At 43.6% G+C, this 14,578-nt stretch overlaps 1 protein-coding gene across 10 annotated transcripts in view; it reads right to left on the bottom strand.

Moving 5' to 3' along the window:
* LOC126894149 (zinc finger protein basonuclin-2-like) overlaps window positions 1-14,578 on the bottom strand; it is a 52,763-nt gene that overhangs the window by 25,386 nt on the left and 12,799 nt on the right. For all 10 annotated transcript variants that reach the window (XM_050664930.1, XM_050664940.1, XM_050664932.1 and 7 more), the window contains one exon: window positions 4,341-4,443. In XM_050664930.1, the coding sequence (XP_050520887.1) occupies window positions 4,341-4,443 (103 nt within the window). The remainder of the gene's footprint in view (window positions 1-4,340; window positions 4,444-14,578) is intronic.

Below are 14,578 nucleotides of genomic sequence, written 5' to 3'. Positions count from 1 at the left end.
CTTTGATTCATTTGATCCGTCTTTGTCGCCGTTTCCACTGACGGGCCGTGACGAATGAGCCGGCCGCTTTATTATTAATATCGCCGCCGTGTTGTGACACGTCATTTAACAACACCACCGCCGCGCACTATACCGGAGAGAGATTTCTGTGCGCACCGAAAGGGGAACATATAACACTATAACGCGGCCAGAAATAACAACAATATACAACGCCGAGAAGATATGATGTGTTTTTATCTGCGACGAGGGGGTGCCGCCGCCCAGGCGGATATGTGAGAAAAGCCGCGATAAGCAATCCCTGAGAGACCCATCAATCGCATTTGCGGCCCCGTCCCAATCATGCAGATTTGACCGACCGGACTTCTTTTCTATATTTTTCTTGACTTTTTTTCCTCTCCCGGTATCATATATTACGCGAGTGGCGCAACACCCGCGGCGGCTTTACGTGACCGAAATACCACCGGCGGAAACTCCTAGCAGAGTGTGCGGTTTTCTCCGTGTACCACCCCCGCCCGACATTGCTGACCGACGCCTTTTTCTCAGTTATACATAATAGATGGAAACAGAGTAAAGTGAACGCGAGACCGTATATTTTTTTTTAAAGAATTATGTCCGAGATTCAAACAGTGTTATTAATATGCTACAGCGGTCGAAAAACGGTTTCACTACAAAGTAATTGGCCGGGATAAGAATAATATTTTTTGCGTTTATTCTCAAGCAACTCTTTACCGACGAGAATATTCTTTATTCGCTAACGGTAAATCCGTAAAAATGATTTTGACGTTATTACATAAAATGACGCAATTTCAAAACTAAGGTTCTCCACGCGTATATATAAAAAATAAAACGAACATCAATTTTTTTATTGGTCCATTTCAAGATTAACTCTTCCGAAACGTACGTCGACCGTCCGACAGATTATCGATTGCCGTTAGTTATCAAATGCACGTACTGGTTACGACGACATTGAACGTGACAGGTTCGGATCGTTTTAACGGTTTGTCAGGTGATTAGTGAAATGGCGTATTGTTTTCGATGAAATAAGCTGGAAATTCGTAAATGTAAACGACAGAAATGAACTTTTTGGCCGAGTAGAAAGTTCACAAAACTCGTGTCAGTGATGATGGCGGGCGGGTGGGGCTGTAATGTTGAACAAGACAAAAGCCGTGCAAAACGGCCGCCGTATAATATAATAATACACGGCGAGAGCAATAACTGCGTAAACAGTATGAAGGTTTAGTACGCGAGACGCTGACGCAGAACAAACAGAGTGTCCTCTTTCGGGTCGGGTTATACATCTTTAGCACACGCCGTTGTTTTGCAAAAGCGGAGAGGGGAATCGGTCGGGGCGTTCAGCAGTACAAAAGCTAATATTTGACGACGACGTCGGCGGTTGACTGTTACAACAGTGGAGACGAATATATTATTATAATTACTATCATCCCGACGAGCGGGGCAACGTCAACAAATTACATTATTTCCACCCCTCAGGTACGTCGCCATAACACATGCGCTTATTTTTTACTTCCAGTTTTCCGTTCAAACACAAACTCTGCATAAATTTCCTCGACCTCGTATCGGTTTACACCGCGNATAACACATGCGCTTATTTTTTACTTCCAGTTTTCCGTTCAAACACAAACTCTGCATAAATTTCCTCGACCTCGTATCGGTTTGTGCAGTAGTGCAGTAGTGTGCAGTAGTATCGCGCTCACTGCGAAAACCCCGTTCCTCGGACTTGGGCTGCGGGTCGGCAGAAGAAAGGTGTGCACTTCCAAATATATTTTACGTTATACAGCGTTTGCGTCCAGTTAGGAACGCACGTGTAATTAATTGACAGAATCGGTATTTGGCAACAGACGAGAGAGGAGCAGCAACATGAACGAACGGGGTAACTACCATTAATCACGAGTTCCTGTAGGAACGTCATCGACAGGGTCTGTACCGTTATACGAGGATGTGTGTATATATTATTATAGTATAAATCGAAGGGCGTGGAAATCACTTTGTCATTCAACGGCGGTCGGGGTTAGTTAAATAATTAAGCCGAGCGAGAGAACCACCTTCCCCTTCATTACTCCTCTCGCCGTGCGCAATTACCCCAACTCGACACACACACGAGGACGGATCTTATTGCAGTGACGACGGCGAAGCGTGTACGTCATATTTTTGATACGTTAATTAATTAAGCATACGCAACAACCGTGTAATAAAACACATCTTCTTCGGAATTTCTCAGTCACATAACGTTATGCATTTTGAGAGTTTTTGTCACGGTATAAAACAATGGAAAACACATTCGACGACGTTGTGTAGTTTTCATTTTAAGCTTTCAACACTAGTCTTGTGAGTTTGTGTTTTTTTTTTTATGAACATTTAATTATAACGATAAGAGTAGGGGGTAACACGGCATATTATTTATCTTCTCGTCTAAGTAAACGAAAATATAATTGCCCGTGGATTTCTTTTGTTTGCGGTCAAGTGACATGAGATGGCCTGTATAATGTTGATACACTCATGCACCGTGATGATGATGATGACGGCGGTCACAGTGAAAACTAGTTCTTAATTTGACCACGCCCCCCAAAATGCGAGACAACACTCGTGCAAAGCGAGACGAAAGAAAAGTCTCGGAGAGTATAATATTTGATGTAAATTTAATTAGCCGGTGCAAAATAATTAACGTTGTATGGCTGGGCGAAAAATAAAATACACCATTAACCCGACAGGATGCGTACAGGAAACTCCTAAATACACACAAAATATTAACTAAGTTTTTAATTGTCAAAATTTAATTTCACCGACAAGGCATACGCGTACACAAAGAACCGTTATTATGATAAAAATTATTGCTACAGACGAGAGAGTTCAGTATCCGACTCGATAGGAATTTAAGACATCACGACGGTATATGTATTCGTTAACTCGTCAACTGTCGAGACTTTGGAGAGTCGGTATTTTTAACAGTTACACTTAATAAAATAAAAGGTCCGGTAGAACATATCGTATGTTTCTGATAATTAAAAAGAAAAGCGTTCGAAACACGTTTGATTGACATGACTACACTCGACTGCGATAATTGGCATAGTCCGTATCAGTCCACTTTCGGACCTCGTTGAAGCAATGCCCGACGCCCTCTNATAATTGGCATAGTCCGTATCAGTCCACTTTCGGACCTCGTTGAAGCAATGCCCATGGCTATTTGTACACCTCAATTGCTGCCTATTTGTTTACTGGAATAATACATTCAATTTGCTTAGCGAACTACTCTCGCAGTCGGCCTTTCGTCCTCGACGATTTGTATTATTAAGGAAAACAAACTCTAAAAACGAGTGTACACCGTTCAAGTCGAGCGTATACATTTATCCTCTTTGGTCATTTGAAGGGTCGTTGGACTCGTATACTATTTGCTCGCGGCTAGTATTTCTACGGCGGATGGATGGCATAAACCGTTCTAGGGAAAAAAAATGCAAAAAAGTGTATATTTATGTGGTTTTTATACGGACCCGAGTGTGTTGTATGCTAACAACGAGACTGTGCGAGCACCTCATTTCCATAAAACTGAGCGCCGGGTGCCGTTCCAATAGTGATAGATAATATTGCACTGTGGGGAATTGACGGTAGTTTTCCATTTGGTTAATTGCGCACACCCTCGAGCTATTTCTTTCCGTACAACCGCACGATATCTTTGACACTGAACGCTTACATATTATAAGTGCCAAACTTTTTTTTACCTCGAGGTCCAACGCATATTATTTCCATATCGGTTGTGTGTACGGAAAACAATTGATTTCGGATTCGGGTCACTCACATCACGTTTGGCCTTTAGCGCGTCCGTGAAAATGATATGCCGCGGGATGAGAGGAGAAACGAAATTCCAAATGAAAATCGGTAGCGGGGCGGTGGTGAAGATGGGCCAGTAAAATCGATTTTCACTCGGTCTCTAGAGAGCTGCCCGCGTACATGTTTTATTAAACAGCAGACGCACACACGACTTTGACCAGGAAAAGAATAACAGAAAACAAACGGCTTGTAAAGGGTGTCCGGAAATATATTACCGAGTCCACGGAGACTTTTGTAACCCTAAAAATAAAAATAACAATAAAAGGGAATGTAAGGTGCAGCGACGGCGGTCAATATATAAGAGTTTGTAGTGCAGGGGAGGGAGGGCTAACTGCCTTATCGGTTTGACCCCTATAATATTGTGTATAAAACTGCGTATGAGGCGATAATTCGCGTAACAAATGGGCAATGATCGAGTGAACGTCTCCGAACGGTATGGACGTGCCAATAGGTGATTTTATTTCTGCATCGACTTAAGTATGTTTGAGCACACTTACCGTGTGGGACCCATCCGTGGCCACAAGCATCGCAGAACCGAATGTGTAGTTTGCCCGGAGTGAAACAGTCGCACATGCACCCTGGAACTGTGCATCTGATGGCCTGCAAAAAATTAATAAAAGTGTCAATTAATAAAAAACCGTCGAGCAACGCCAACACAGCGTAAAGCGGTGGCAACACCGTGAGAACGGCCGCGTCGCGATTCATTTTTTATATTTCGACACGACAAAAGAACGGAAAAACAAACCGAATTCTCGTCTTTTTGTTCCACTCTCTATCTGTGCAGTTCGATTCGCCTCGTATTGTTCCAAACGTCAATCTGTCGTTTAATGAAGTCTCCCAAAGTCATTGTATACACACGCATAGGTTGGGTTGTAGTAGTACAGAAACGCGAGGATCGGTTTTAGGAATAGGTGTGAAAAATAATAATAATAACGATGACGACCAAACCGCTCTTACTGGCCCTTAATGTCGTAATAACATAGCGATGATGACCGAGATGATGGGTCATTGTCATTTGGTATGTGTGCGTCGAGAGCCTATTGTGCCCCCTTCTATTTATATGTATCTTGTAAGGGCCACAGCTCGAAACGATTTTTCATTTTCGAAAATCATCATCGTTAAATAACAATAATTCGACATCACGAGTATCACCTGTCATACACTCCGAGCACACGGTGATCACAAACAATAGTTCGGCAGCCGTGTGACGGCGACGAGCGTGTTTGTTTTAAATTAGACACGCAATTTTTAAAGGTGTCTGTCGATCGACTAAAAAAGCAATCATCGCCGGTGTTTATTTAACAAAGTCCGTTGAAATCATCAATTACACACATTCGTCGTGCATCGTTTAAGCAAATCGTTTTTATCAAAACAGTTGTACATTTCGATGGAATAGTTCGTTTTAAAAAAACACAATGCGCAACAAATGCGTACGGCGAAAAAGTCCAACAAATCGTTAGTTTTTCGTTTTGGAACACTTGAACGAGAATTTCGCAGCAGCATCGTGTATGTATTACGTGCAAAACTATACATTCGGTTTTTGTAATTACTGTGCTCGTCATTGGTTAATGCATTAATGGCGGCAATTATCGAGGGATTTATCAAGAGCAACTTAAGAGAGAGAAAAAACCGCTGATGGGTAACACAGAGATTACGGTTGACGCGTTCAAAAATTGAAAAATGTAACGGTCTAAGTGAAATTTATTGAACGCAGTAATGCCCCTGTGATGAGCGTATAAATAAATATGTATACGTGTACAATACAATGTTCTTTGGCAATATTTCCCGACAAAGCCGAGCACGTCAAGGGAAACGTCAGACGCTCCGGCGGCAGTAGCAGCAGCGGAGAAGTAAATTAAATTTCGCTCTCTTTTCCAGTATCGCACATCCTTTTTACACACCGCGTATGCATATACATATATTATAGGTAATAAATTTATACTTTTATCACTGTTTGCGTGGTACGGTATATATCGTAATAAGTAATCGTCGTTTCCTCCTCCAGTACTGCTTCATTACTGCCGGGGAGGCGAAAACCGTTTAATATAATATTTGCCAAGAGACGATTTTGGCTTATTTCCGGGACGACTTTCTTTTTTCGTTTGGCTCTTTTTTTGACAGATTAAAATTACCCTCGTGGGGCGGCCGTGACAGCCGAGCGGGCGAGACTTGCCTCGTATATGAGGTCAGTGTCAAGTAAATGATGTCTCTCTTTCACTCTCTCTCACTACTCTTCTATCTCAACATTATAACCCCCACGCCTTTGCGCATTTTCCCGCGGGACCGCTATGATTTATGCAAGTTTATATAACGTAAAGGTTTCTAGATCGCTACGTAAACCCTCTACGTAGAAACGACGTGAGACATACACACCCCCAGTCCTATTGCATGACGCATTTTTCAATTTATCTCCAAAACCGCGATGATAAACTCGGCGCCGTTATTATAAATTTATTTCCTCTCTGCTCGTTTTAGACTTTCCGCGAAATATCGCTGCGACAACCGTAGTGGTGGGCACACTGCTACAGTTTTCATATTCTCAGTTCAAACCGGAAATGATTGTGAAAACGACAGGTACTCGTATGCCATCTGCGAGTCGATCAAACATTACATAATTATAACTGCTACACCCATTTACATCCGTATAAACCGACGGCGTGTACAAAATAAAATGGGGCGACTACCTTATATTTTGTCAAATTGCTCTTAGTTTTCAGCTGGACTCTGTCCTAATACATTAAATATGAGCGTAAAACTCTCTCGACAGAGTAATTATGCTGACATTTGATTACGATATGTAAATACATAATTGTATGCACGACACGGTCGGTAATTGTGTTATAAAGCATTTAGAATACATGTGTTGGACGGACACGCAAATAATCGTATTTATGCCTATCGCATTGGTCGTTAACACGGAAATCAAATGAAGCCGCGGCGTTCTCACCCGTAATCGTAGCGAACATCTAATAAGCACAACCCCTTTTCACCCTCATACTGAAGTTAAACTTTTGTTATTTATGGGAGACACTTTTATTTTCCATCAAACGTCACACAACCAACCGCGATAACCGTAACTGTCGATACCAGCGCACAACTAATGTTATTTATGTGACTTGCAGAACAATACGAGCGCGCAACGATGTCAATTGTGTGCCGACTTTCGAATACTAATCAACAACAGTGGTAGTATTAAAAAACTTTGCCGGGTCATTCGACGAACAACTCGACCGAGCGCTTTACAATAGATTTTCTCAGGCAATCAAGTCGCCGTTCGATGTCAACAAGACCACCACCGCCCGTTGTTTGCGAAACACTTCATCTGTGCACTTATAATCAACTATAGCGATTCGACCCCTCGGTCAACTGAATTACGCCATTTTGACTTTGCCGGAGGTTCCCCCCAACACGGGCTCCTCCACTCAAATCCCACCGCTGATGTATTAAGAACCGAATGGGCCCCTTTCGACCCTTCTCGGTGCTTCAAAATTTCTAAACCAAATACCGGTCTTTGTCGCGGTCCAATTAAAATCATTCCGTTTGCATCTGCGTCGTTAAAGCTCGTGTATTTTAAAATACTCAAAGCGGTAATATAGGCCGCTTTGATATTCTAATATAGCATTGTGTAGTCAATTTTTTGTATATATTTAATGTACAAGACTACCGTTGTAAAACAGTAGACGACAACACTACACGACTGTTAGAGTAGATTACAATCCAACTAAAATATAAATAAAATACTGTATAACGTTATTGTGACTAGTCGACCGTTTATACAGATGGTAAAGTGTGTCAACTGGGGTCGTAGACAAGCGTCGAGTAGCAGCGGCATGTCTTATAGAACTTAAAATGGCCTATAAATCTTCACACGATATCATAATCGACGGGCATATATTTGTGCTGACCAAAGATGTATGAAATGACGCATATATTTGTCATACGCTTGTTGGAAAATTCCAATCATTGAAAACGGGACACCGAGATGACTTGCAAATTTCACACATTACACCGCCTAGTATAATGTTAAGTAAAGAATAATTACACGCGTTCGAGTTAAGCGTGTAAATTTTCAAGGTTTTTAAAGATATTATAATTAAACGAGACTCTGAGACAAACGAGCGTCGTTGGATATTATCGATTTCGTTATTAGTATCAAGTGATATCGCCTCGAGAAATTGAATATCGGCGTGGAATCGAAAGTGTTCCGACAAAAAACACTAATGTGTCGTTTCGCAAAGACCAAATTATTTTTTATGTAAAAAACAATTTGCTTGTCTGTTGCGCATGTTAATTATTGGCACGAACATAATTTGATTTTGTGGGCTGCACTACTGTAGCGATGTAACAAACGATAAACAGGATAAGGTTCGAGCGAGCGCTGCACGACGTTATTTCACGTTCGGCGATGACTTGCGTTACTCAACGATGTGCACTTTATATTGTGCACTGGGGTACAGGTAGGCAGGTAAAAGCGTCGGGTAAAGGCAACGACACATTTTCCCGGGACCATTTCGGTGCTACGATACAGCGTCGGTTTGTTATTGTAGGTATCGTTGACCGGCAGAGGACCACTCGACTACCGATCACGAGTGGCACACGGTGACGACACGCCAATAGAGTCGAGTGATTGGCACATTTCTTTGTGTCACTTTCCTCGAGTATCTCTGACCAACGTGTGGTGTGCCGGCAGCAGACAATGAGGAGGCACTGCCTGAGAATACAAATACCTGGGACCACTCTGCACTGCGCCTACCAGAAAAAACGCGTCGCGTCCAAAGCCCAATGCGGACAGCGCGCGTTGACAAGAAGCAGATACGTCGGGATGGAACGCGATTGCGACGCATATTCGGTCGAATAAGACGCCGGCGGCAGACAGAGCGTTCACAGGAGACGTGCCATTATTCTGGCCGTCGTTTCTGTGCGCGTACGGATGAAGCTTCTGCTGAACCGCAACAATACAACGTACCGTCCGATCGCGGCACACACACACACACTTCATACGTGTATTGTGTGCACGTCGTGTATAGTAGCCCGCAGTCGTTGTATAATTATTATACGGTGTTCTGCTGCTGAAAGCGTTGCCCGGGCACTTTGAACCGACAGCAGTGGCGGTGCGCGCACACAATTATCGGAGCGCACATGACGAAGCTCTTTGGCCGAAAACGTTTTGGACGACGTATACCAACAGCACTGTCCGCCGCCCGGTAATAACCACCGGGCGGATGCGGGGGGGGGACGAGGCGATGACTGAGCGTTTATGCGTATAATGTACCGGCGGCGTGTTTGATTTATTATTGTCTCTTTTCGTGACATTTTGTTCATCTCTGGGGCATTACGTTTTTTCTCCTACTGAGGTGGCCGTGTGACTCGATCGGTTTTCGTAGTTTACCTTTATTTGATTATCACACCATAGTAATAAATGTGTCGATGATTTCGGGACAAACTCCACAAAACACATTACACCGCATGGTGTGAGAATAATATTTAATTATTTTTTACGACATTTTAAGGGAAATACTGCGTTTGTTTCCATTTTCTTCTCGGTCGACATACATGTGTCCATTTTCGATTATTACACGCCGTTCGAAAAACCATATAATAACATATTACAATGTGTGTGTATGCACACGCGACCGGAATTAACGTATCTGTTTGTTTTATGGGCGGAGCGATAAATTAAAACAAAGATTTTCGGTGTAATGTACTTGGCGTGTCCGGGCGCCGTTTTGTACATTTGCTTGCATATTATTAATGTATACACACCAAATGTACCCAGGCGAGTGGCGGTCGTTTGACACTGTACTATTACCCTTTCGGCCACACCGTTCAGCCTTTCCCCCGCGATCGTCGCCGCCACGTTCGCGTCGCCTTTCCGCGTGTGCGGCACATAATCGCACGACACGGTTTTACATGTCTCGCGGGGCGGCGGCAACGGGTCGTGTAGGCGTTAACTGCCGCAGTGCAATAAGCACCACGCGATTTTCGTGTACTACACGTCAACACGACACCGAATACGCATTGCGGTGTGTTTGTATGTGTACGGCGGTCATAGGGGGGGGGGTTGCTGTTTGCGGGTTGTTACAAAACGGTCGGTGCCGATAACACGGTCGAGATGGAGGGCCAGTGCACGACAACGCTACCGAATACAACGGACAGAGTATTCCTCGTTTTGTTTTTCACGGGGGTCAATAACGCCTAACATCAGGTGGAGTACCTTAAAAAGGAAGTATTTTGTATTTGGCAGAGCTCATCAGCCGGCAATGGGAATCGAGCGCTTCTGATATTGAATATTAACAAGAAAGAAAAACTCAACGTATGCTCATTTTGAGATGACAGTTCTTATTTTGAACGCGGACCGTTCATACAGATCGGCCGATTAGAATCAGTTCATAACGTTGGACGATATTTTCACGATTAACACAAACAAACGATTTCGGTCGTATAAAGACGAGGCGAATTAACCGGCGGGCGCGTCCCTGCGGTTTTTGGAAGTTGCTTGTCGTGTTTTTTAAGTCCATATCGTCAATTATTTTCCAAGTACGGGCGCGTGTGTTTTATATGATAAGTGTAGGATTGATTTGTGATTGTTTTCGTGGTTTTCTCACGGCATCAACGCCGCGTGTGTAACGCCGAAACGCATAATAATAATTTTCGGTATCACATACACATTGTTATATTAATGTGTCCAATATTATACACAACGAGTCTCGCTGGTCGTCCGGCACACACCTAAAAAAGTTATTTCACATTGCGTGACCGAAACTCACACAAAACTCGGCATAATTAATATTACATGTATGCCGCACTATATGTAATAATACGTCTGTGTATTTTATTATGTGTATCATCGAACCTCGTTGGGTAATTCATTACTTGAAAATTCTCGTACCTACACGCACTAACCGGTGGTACTTGAGGCCTACTATAAAAAGACGTTGGATCTTCACTGAATCCAACAACAGTGTCTTTGAATGTTTTTGAAGAGTATACCTACAGACATTCCCACGACGACTGTTTGCAGTATTTTGCAATTATTTGATTCATGCATGACTCGAGTGCATAATAAGTTAAGTCGTCTCTAACAGCCCAAATGGTATACAACACCCTTATCTCAATTGTTGTCAAGTTTACCTATCGTCAACGGTTTTTTTTAATATAAAAATATTAAACATTTTACTCGTGTCTTGTTTATTTTACATCTGTTTTCACTATACTGCGGTTTGTTTGTACCAACCCGAATTCAGCCTTTTATACACTACCTATGTATGCATTTTTATAAAAAAACAATCTGCGACCAATCTAAATAATATAATCGGTGCCTATAAAATTCCATTCGCTGTTACGGTGTAGATCAAGATTGTGCGTTAACCTAACGAGAAGATTGATTATTAAGTTAGAAATTCAAAGAATTACTAGATTCATAGTCTAATTCTGAATTTTTAATGTATAAAATGGAAACAATGTTAATATCAAAAAATGGCTATATTTAATAGTGTTAGATGTACATTCGACAATTTTATCATCGTTCCATGACGTTGTCAATATTTTTATAGTGATTGATACACTCTATTAAATGATCCCAGTGGGTTTTTTCATCGTGTAGTTACATAGTTTGTGTTCTCGCTGATATATTTTTACGACTCTGATGATCAAGGACAAGTCGTGATCGTATAAATTCAAGAAACCGGAAAAGAAAAAAATCATAAACTGACCGTGTCAAGTCTATGACATGTTATACGATATTTTTTAACGCAACCATTTTCATGCATCTATCTACTCGGCGGCCTCCGCACGGCTACATTTAAGGTACATCGAACTAATTATTACCTCGCCATATTAATTACATACAGTCAAATAAAGAATTGCACATGTTCGCAAGTCATATGCGTATGGTTAACCGCACTTATAACATGGTTACGGTATGAGAGAAGAATATTCCGCAAAACTTAATCAACACCGACCGGAGAATTGGAAAAATCGACAAAAACACGTTAAAGGGTAAACCCTCTTGCTCGGTCGGGTCAACTTGTGCATTAAATACACGTTGTACTACGTACGATTAAAGGTGCGTGAGGGGAGGGTTGGCAATCGGAATGATGCAAGATGGACGGCGTTCACGATTACGGAGCGAGGGTAGGGGGCACACAAAGGCGTATTGACCTGTCAACAGGGACCGGATGGAATTAAAGCCGAACCCTTTTCCACGTGTACGACGGTCGCCATCATGTGGCCGCCGTCGTCCAACGTTGAGCGCGGGGGGTTCATAATCCCTTCGGTGGTGCAGCTCCGCCATAGGACGCCGGAAAAGGGCGCACCGCATAGTTGAAACGCGCACTCGTTATAACGCACAAGTACATGTTATAAAATGAATATGTACGGTCAACTCTAGAGGAGGGTCGGGACAGCGTTGATGGAATGTTACGGCAATGGTACGGCGGTTAATGCGAATATATGCAATAGAGCATACAAAGGGAGAGCCGATAAAGGTCCTAATGCGCGCAAACTTTGTAGTGCCGACAGTATTCGAGCAGGCTGACCGGACGGCCGAAAGGAACACCGCGCGGAGAGAGACGTTCACGAAAAGGGGTGTGCATATTACGCGCGGAGTTAATGTGTAGTGGTGAGGGGAGGGGGGAACCGATTTCTGCGGCAGGTTTTAGTCGAGAGCCGTCCAAAGATAATGATCTCGACCGCGGGCCACAGAAACGTTATTATCCATACGGAATTGGTTGCAGGTGTTTCGTGGTGTAGATAGGTAGTATTTTTTTTTTTTTTTCGTATATTACTCGAATGGTCCCCGGGTGTTTTACGAAAGCCGTCGTGTACGGCAATAATCGAGTCTAGTGACAGACCCTGTAATCAGTGCCGAGATGACAGTCACGTACCTTTTATGCGCTACGGCGGTCGCACATCTCATCTCCATAATAACACGGCACTAACCGATCGATGTCCTCGTATCGCAGCCACCACGGGCTAATAACATGCGAGCACCGTAGTCGAACCGGTCCGAGGGGCCCCGTAAACCGCCCACAGGCCTACCGGCGTGTACCTAATCACAATGCGATGCCGGTCCACTCAAAATTGTTACTGTCATTGGCATGCCCACGTATACACTCACTCACACGATGTCATAATGTCAATTTCGTATGTATTACACACCCATCGCCGCAGTAAACACGTATGCCAGCAGTGTGTATGCCATCGGGACGACGTTGCAAGGTAAATGGAAAAAAAAAAAAAATAATGTATTATAAAGTAACCGCAATAATTGGGAATCGAAATCGTGTGTGTGTGTGCGCGCCTTGTTCGTGTACACGCCGATAATTGGTACACAGCCGTTTTTTACACGTCACGAGGGTTGTCCTGTCCTTTACACGAATTCGATGAAACGACCGCAAGGCCGCTGCGTCCAGTGACCAAGGACGGCTGTGTCGCGTACGGCCAATAATTTCAATCCAACCGAAAATCAATTATTATTACTACTGCCGCTGCTTATTACAACAACAGCGGTAAACACTGTTTAGTGGCAGCTATGCGATGTGCGCGCATTTAAATGGCAAACGCCGCAAAACATTTCTCGACGAGAACACGGTCGAGACGCGTTCCCTTTCACCGGCGACAACGTTTGGCAGTCTTTTACTCCCAAAACTTGCGAGCGTTTCGCAAAACGCGTAAATTACCCGGACGACCTCGAGGCACCGCGGCTACCTTTGCACGCAGTCCGTCGACAGGAACACGCCGCCGCGACACCGTTTATAAACTATTAATTATAACAATACAATGGCGGCGCACACTTAAACGCCCGCGAGTCTATTATTATGACGTGTCCCCGTAGAAAAATCGGCTACACTCTTGTCAATCCAACACACTCAGACGTCGTCGTCGTCCCCCATTCGAGTAACGCTAAATGTTCCGGTGCTAGGCACGACGTCGCGACGCTGCCGGTTGTAATTGAAATTGATCGAGTCGATCGGGCGCGACGCCTGTCACGGGCCATTAAAACGGTCACATGAACAAGGAAAACAGCCACTCGTCAGTCAATAGGGCGTCGTTGTGTCTGGTGGTTATTATTATTAACGTTGTCGCTTTCGAGGCCACGCGGAATCAAACAATAATTGTAAAAAATGAAAATGCCATCGATAGCAAATAACGAGACGCGCTCCGCTGCACGGCGGTCGACTATTCATCGAGACTCGCGGCGCACCACCGCAACGCATACGGGAACGCGCAAAAATATCGGCGAGCGTTTTTTCCCCAACAGTATGGCGGCGCTGAGCGAAAGTCGTAGGCGATTACGAATCGAGAACATTCCAAGTGTTTTCGTGTGCGTTAAGTACTACGCTGCTCGAGAAGAAGAGCTGTCAATGGCGCAGTAGTCAGATCGATGGGTTTAAGTGTACGGGCGGCCGCCGGTGTATACACATCAGTCTATCTTCACTTCAAATGCAAATCCGTCGGCCGCCGCACCATTGATGGATGGGCCCGATTTCAAAACGGCCATTTCATTATGCGCGGCCGTATAAAATAATGATAACGACGGAATAATATATGCCGAGACGTTTCACTAATAGATCGAGTTTCGAGAGAGCTCCGCTTTTGTGTAGCTCATCCAATTTGATGTTTACGATACAATAATATTTTACGGTCGACTATCATTACGGTGCTCTACACGCGTCGCACACGAAACGCGGCAGATTGAATTTCCAGACGGCACCGCGCAATACTTTTATTCAAA

The sequence above is a fragment of the Daktulosphaira vitifoliae genome, unplaced genomic scaffold (genome assembly GCF_025091365.1).
Source record: "Daktulosphaira vitifoliae isolate Bord-2020 unplaced genomic scaffold, ASM2509136v1 Scaffold_1, whole genome shotgun sequence".
Taxonomy (NCBI): Eukaryota; Metazoa; Arthropoda; class Insecta; order Hemiptera; family Phylloxeridae; genus Daktulosphaira; species Daktulosphaira vitifoliae.
This window is presented reverse-complemented; position numbering and strand designations above follow the sequence as displayed.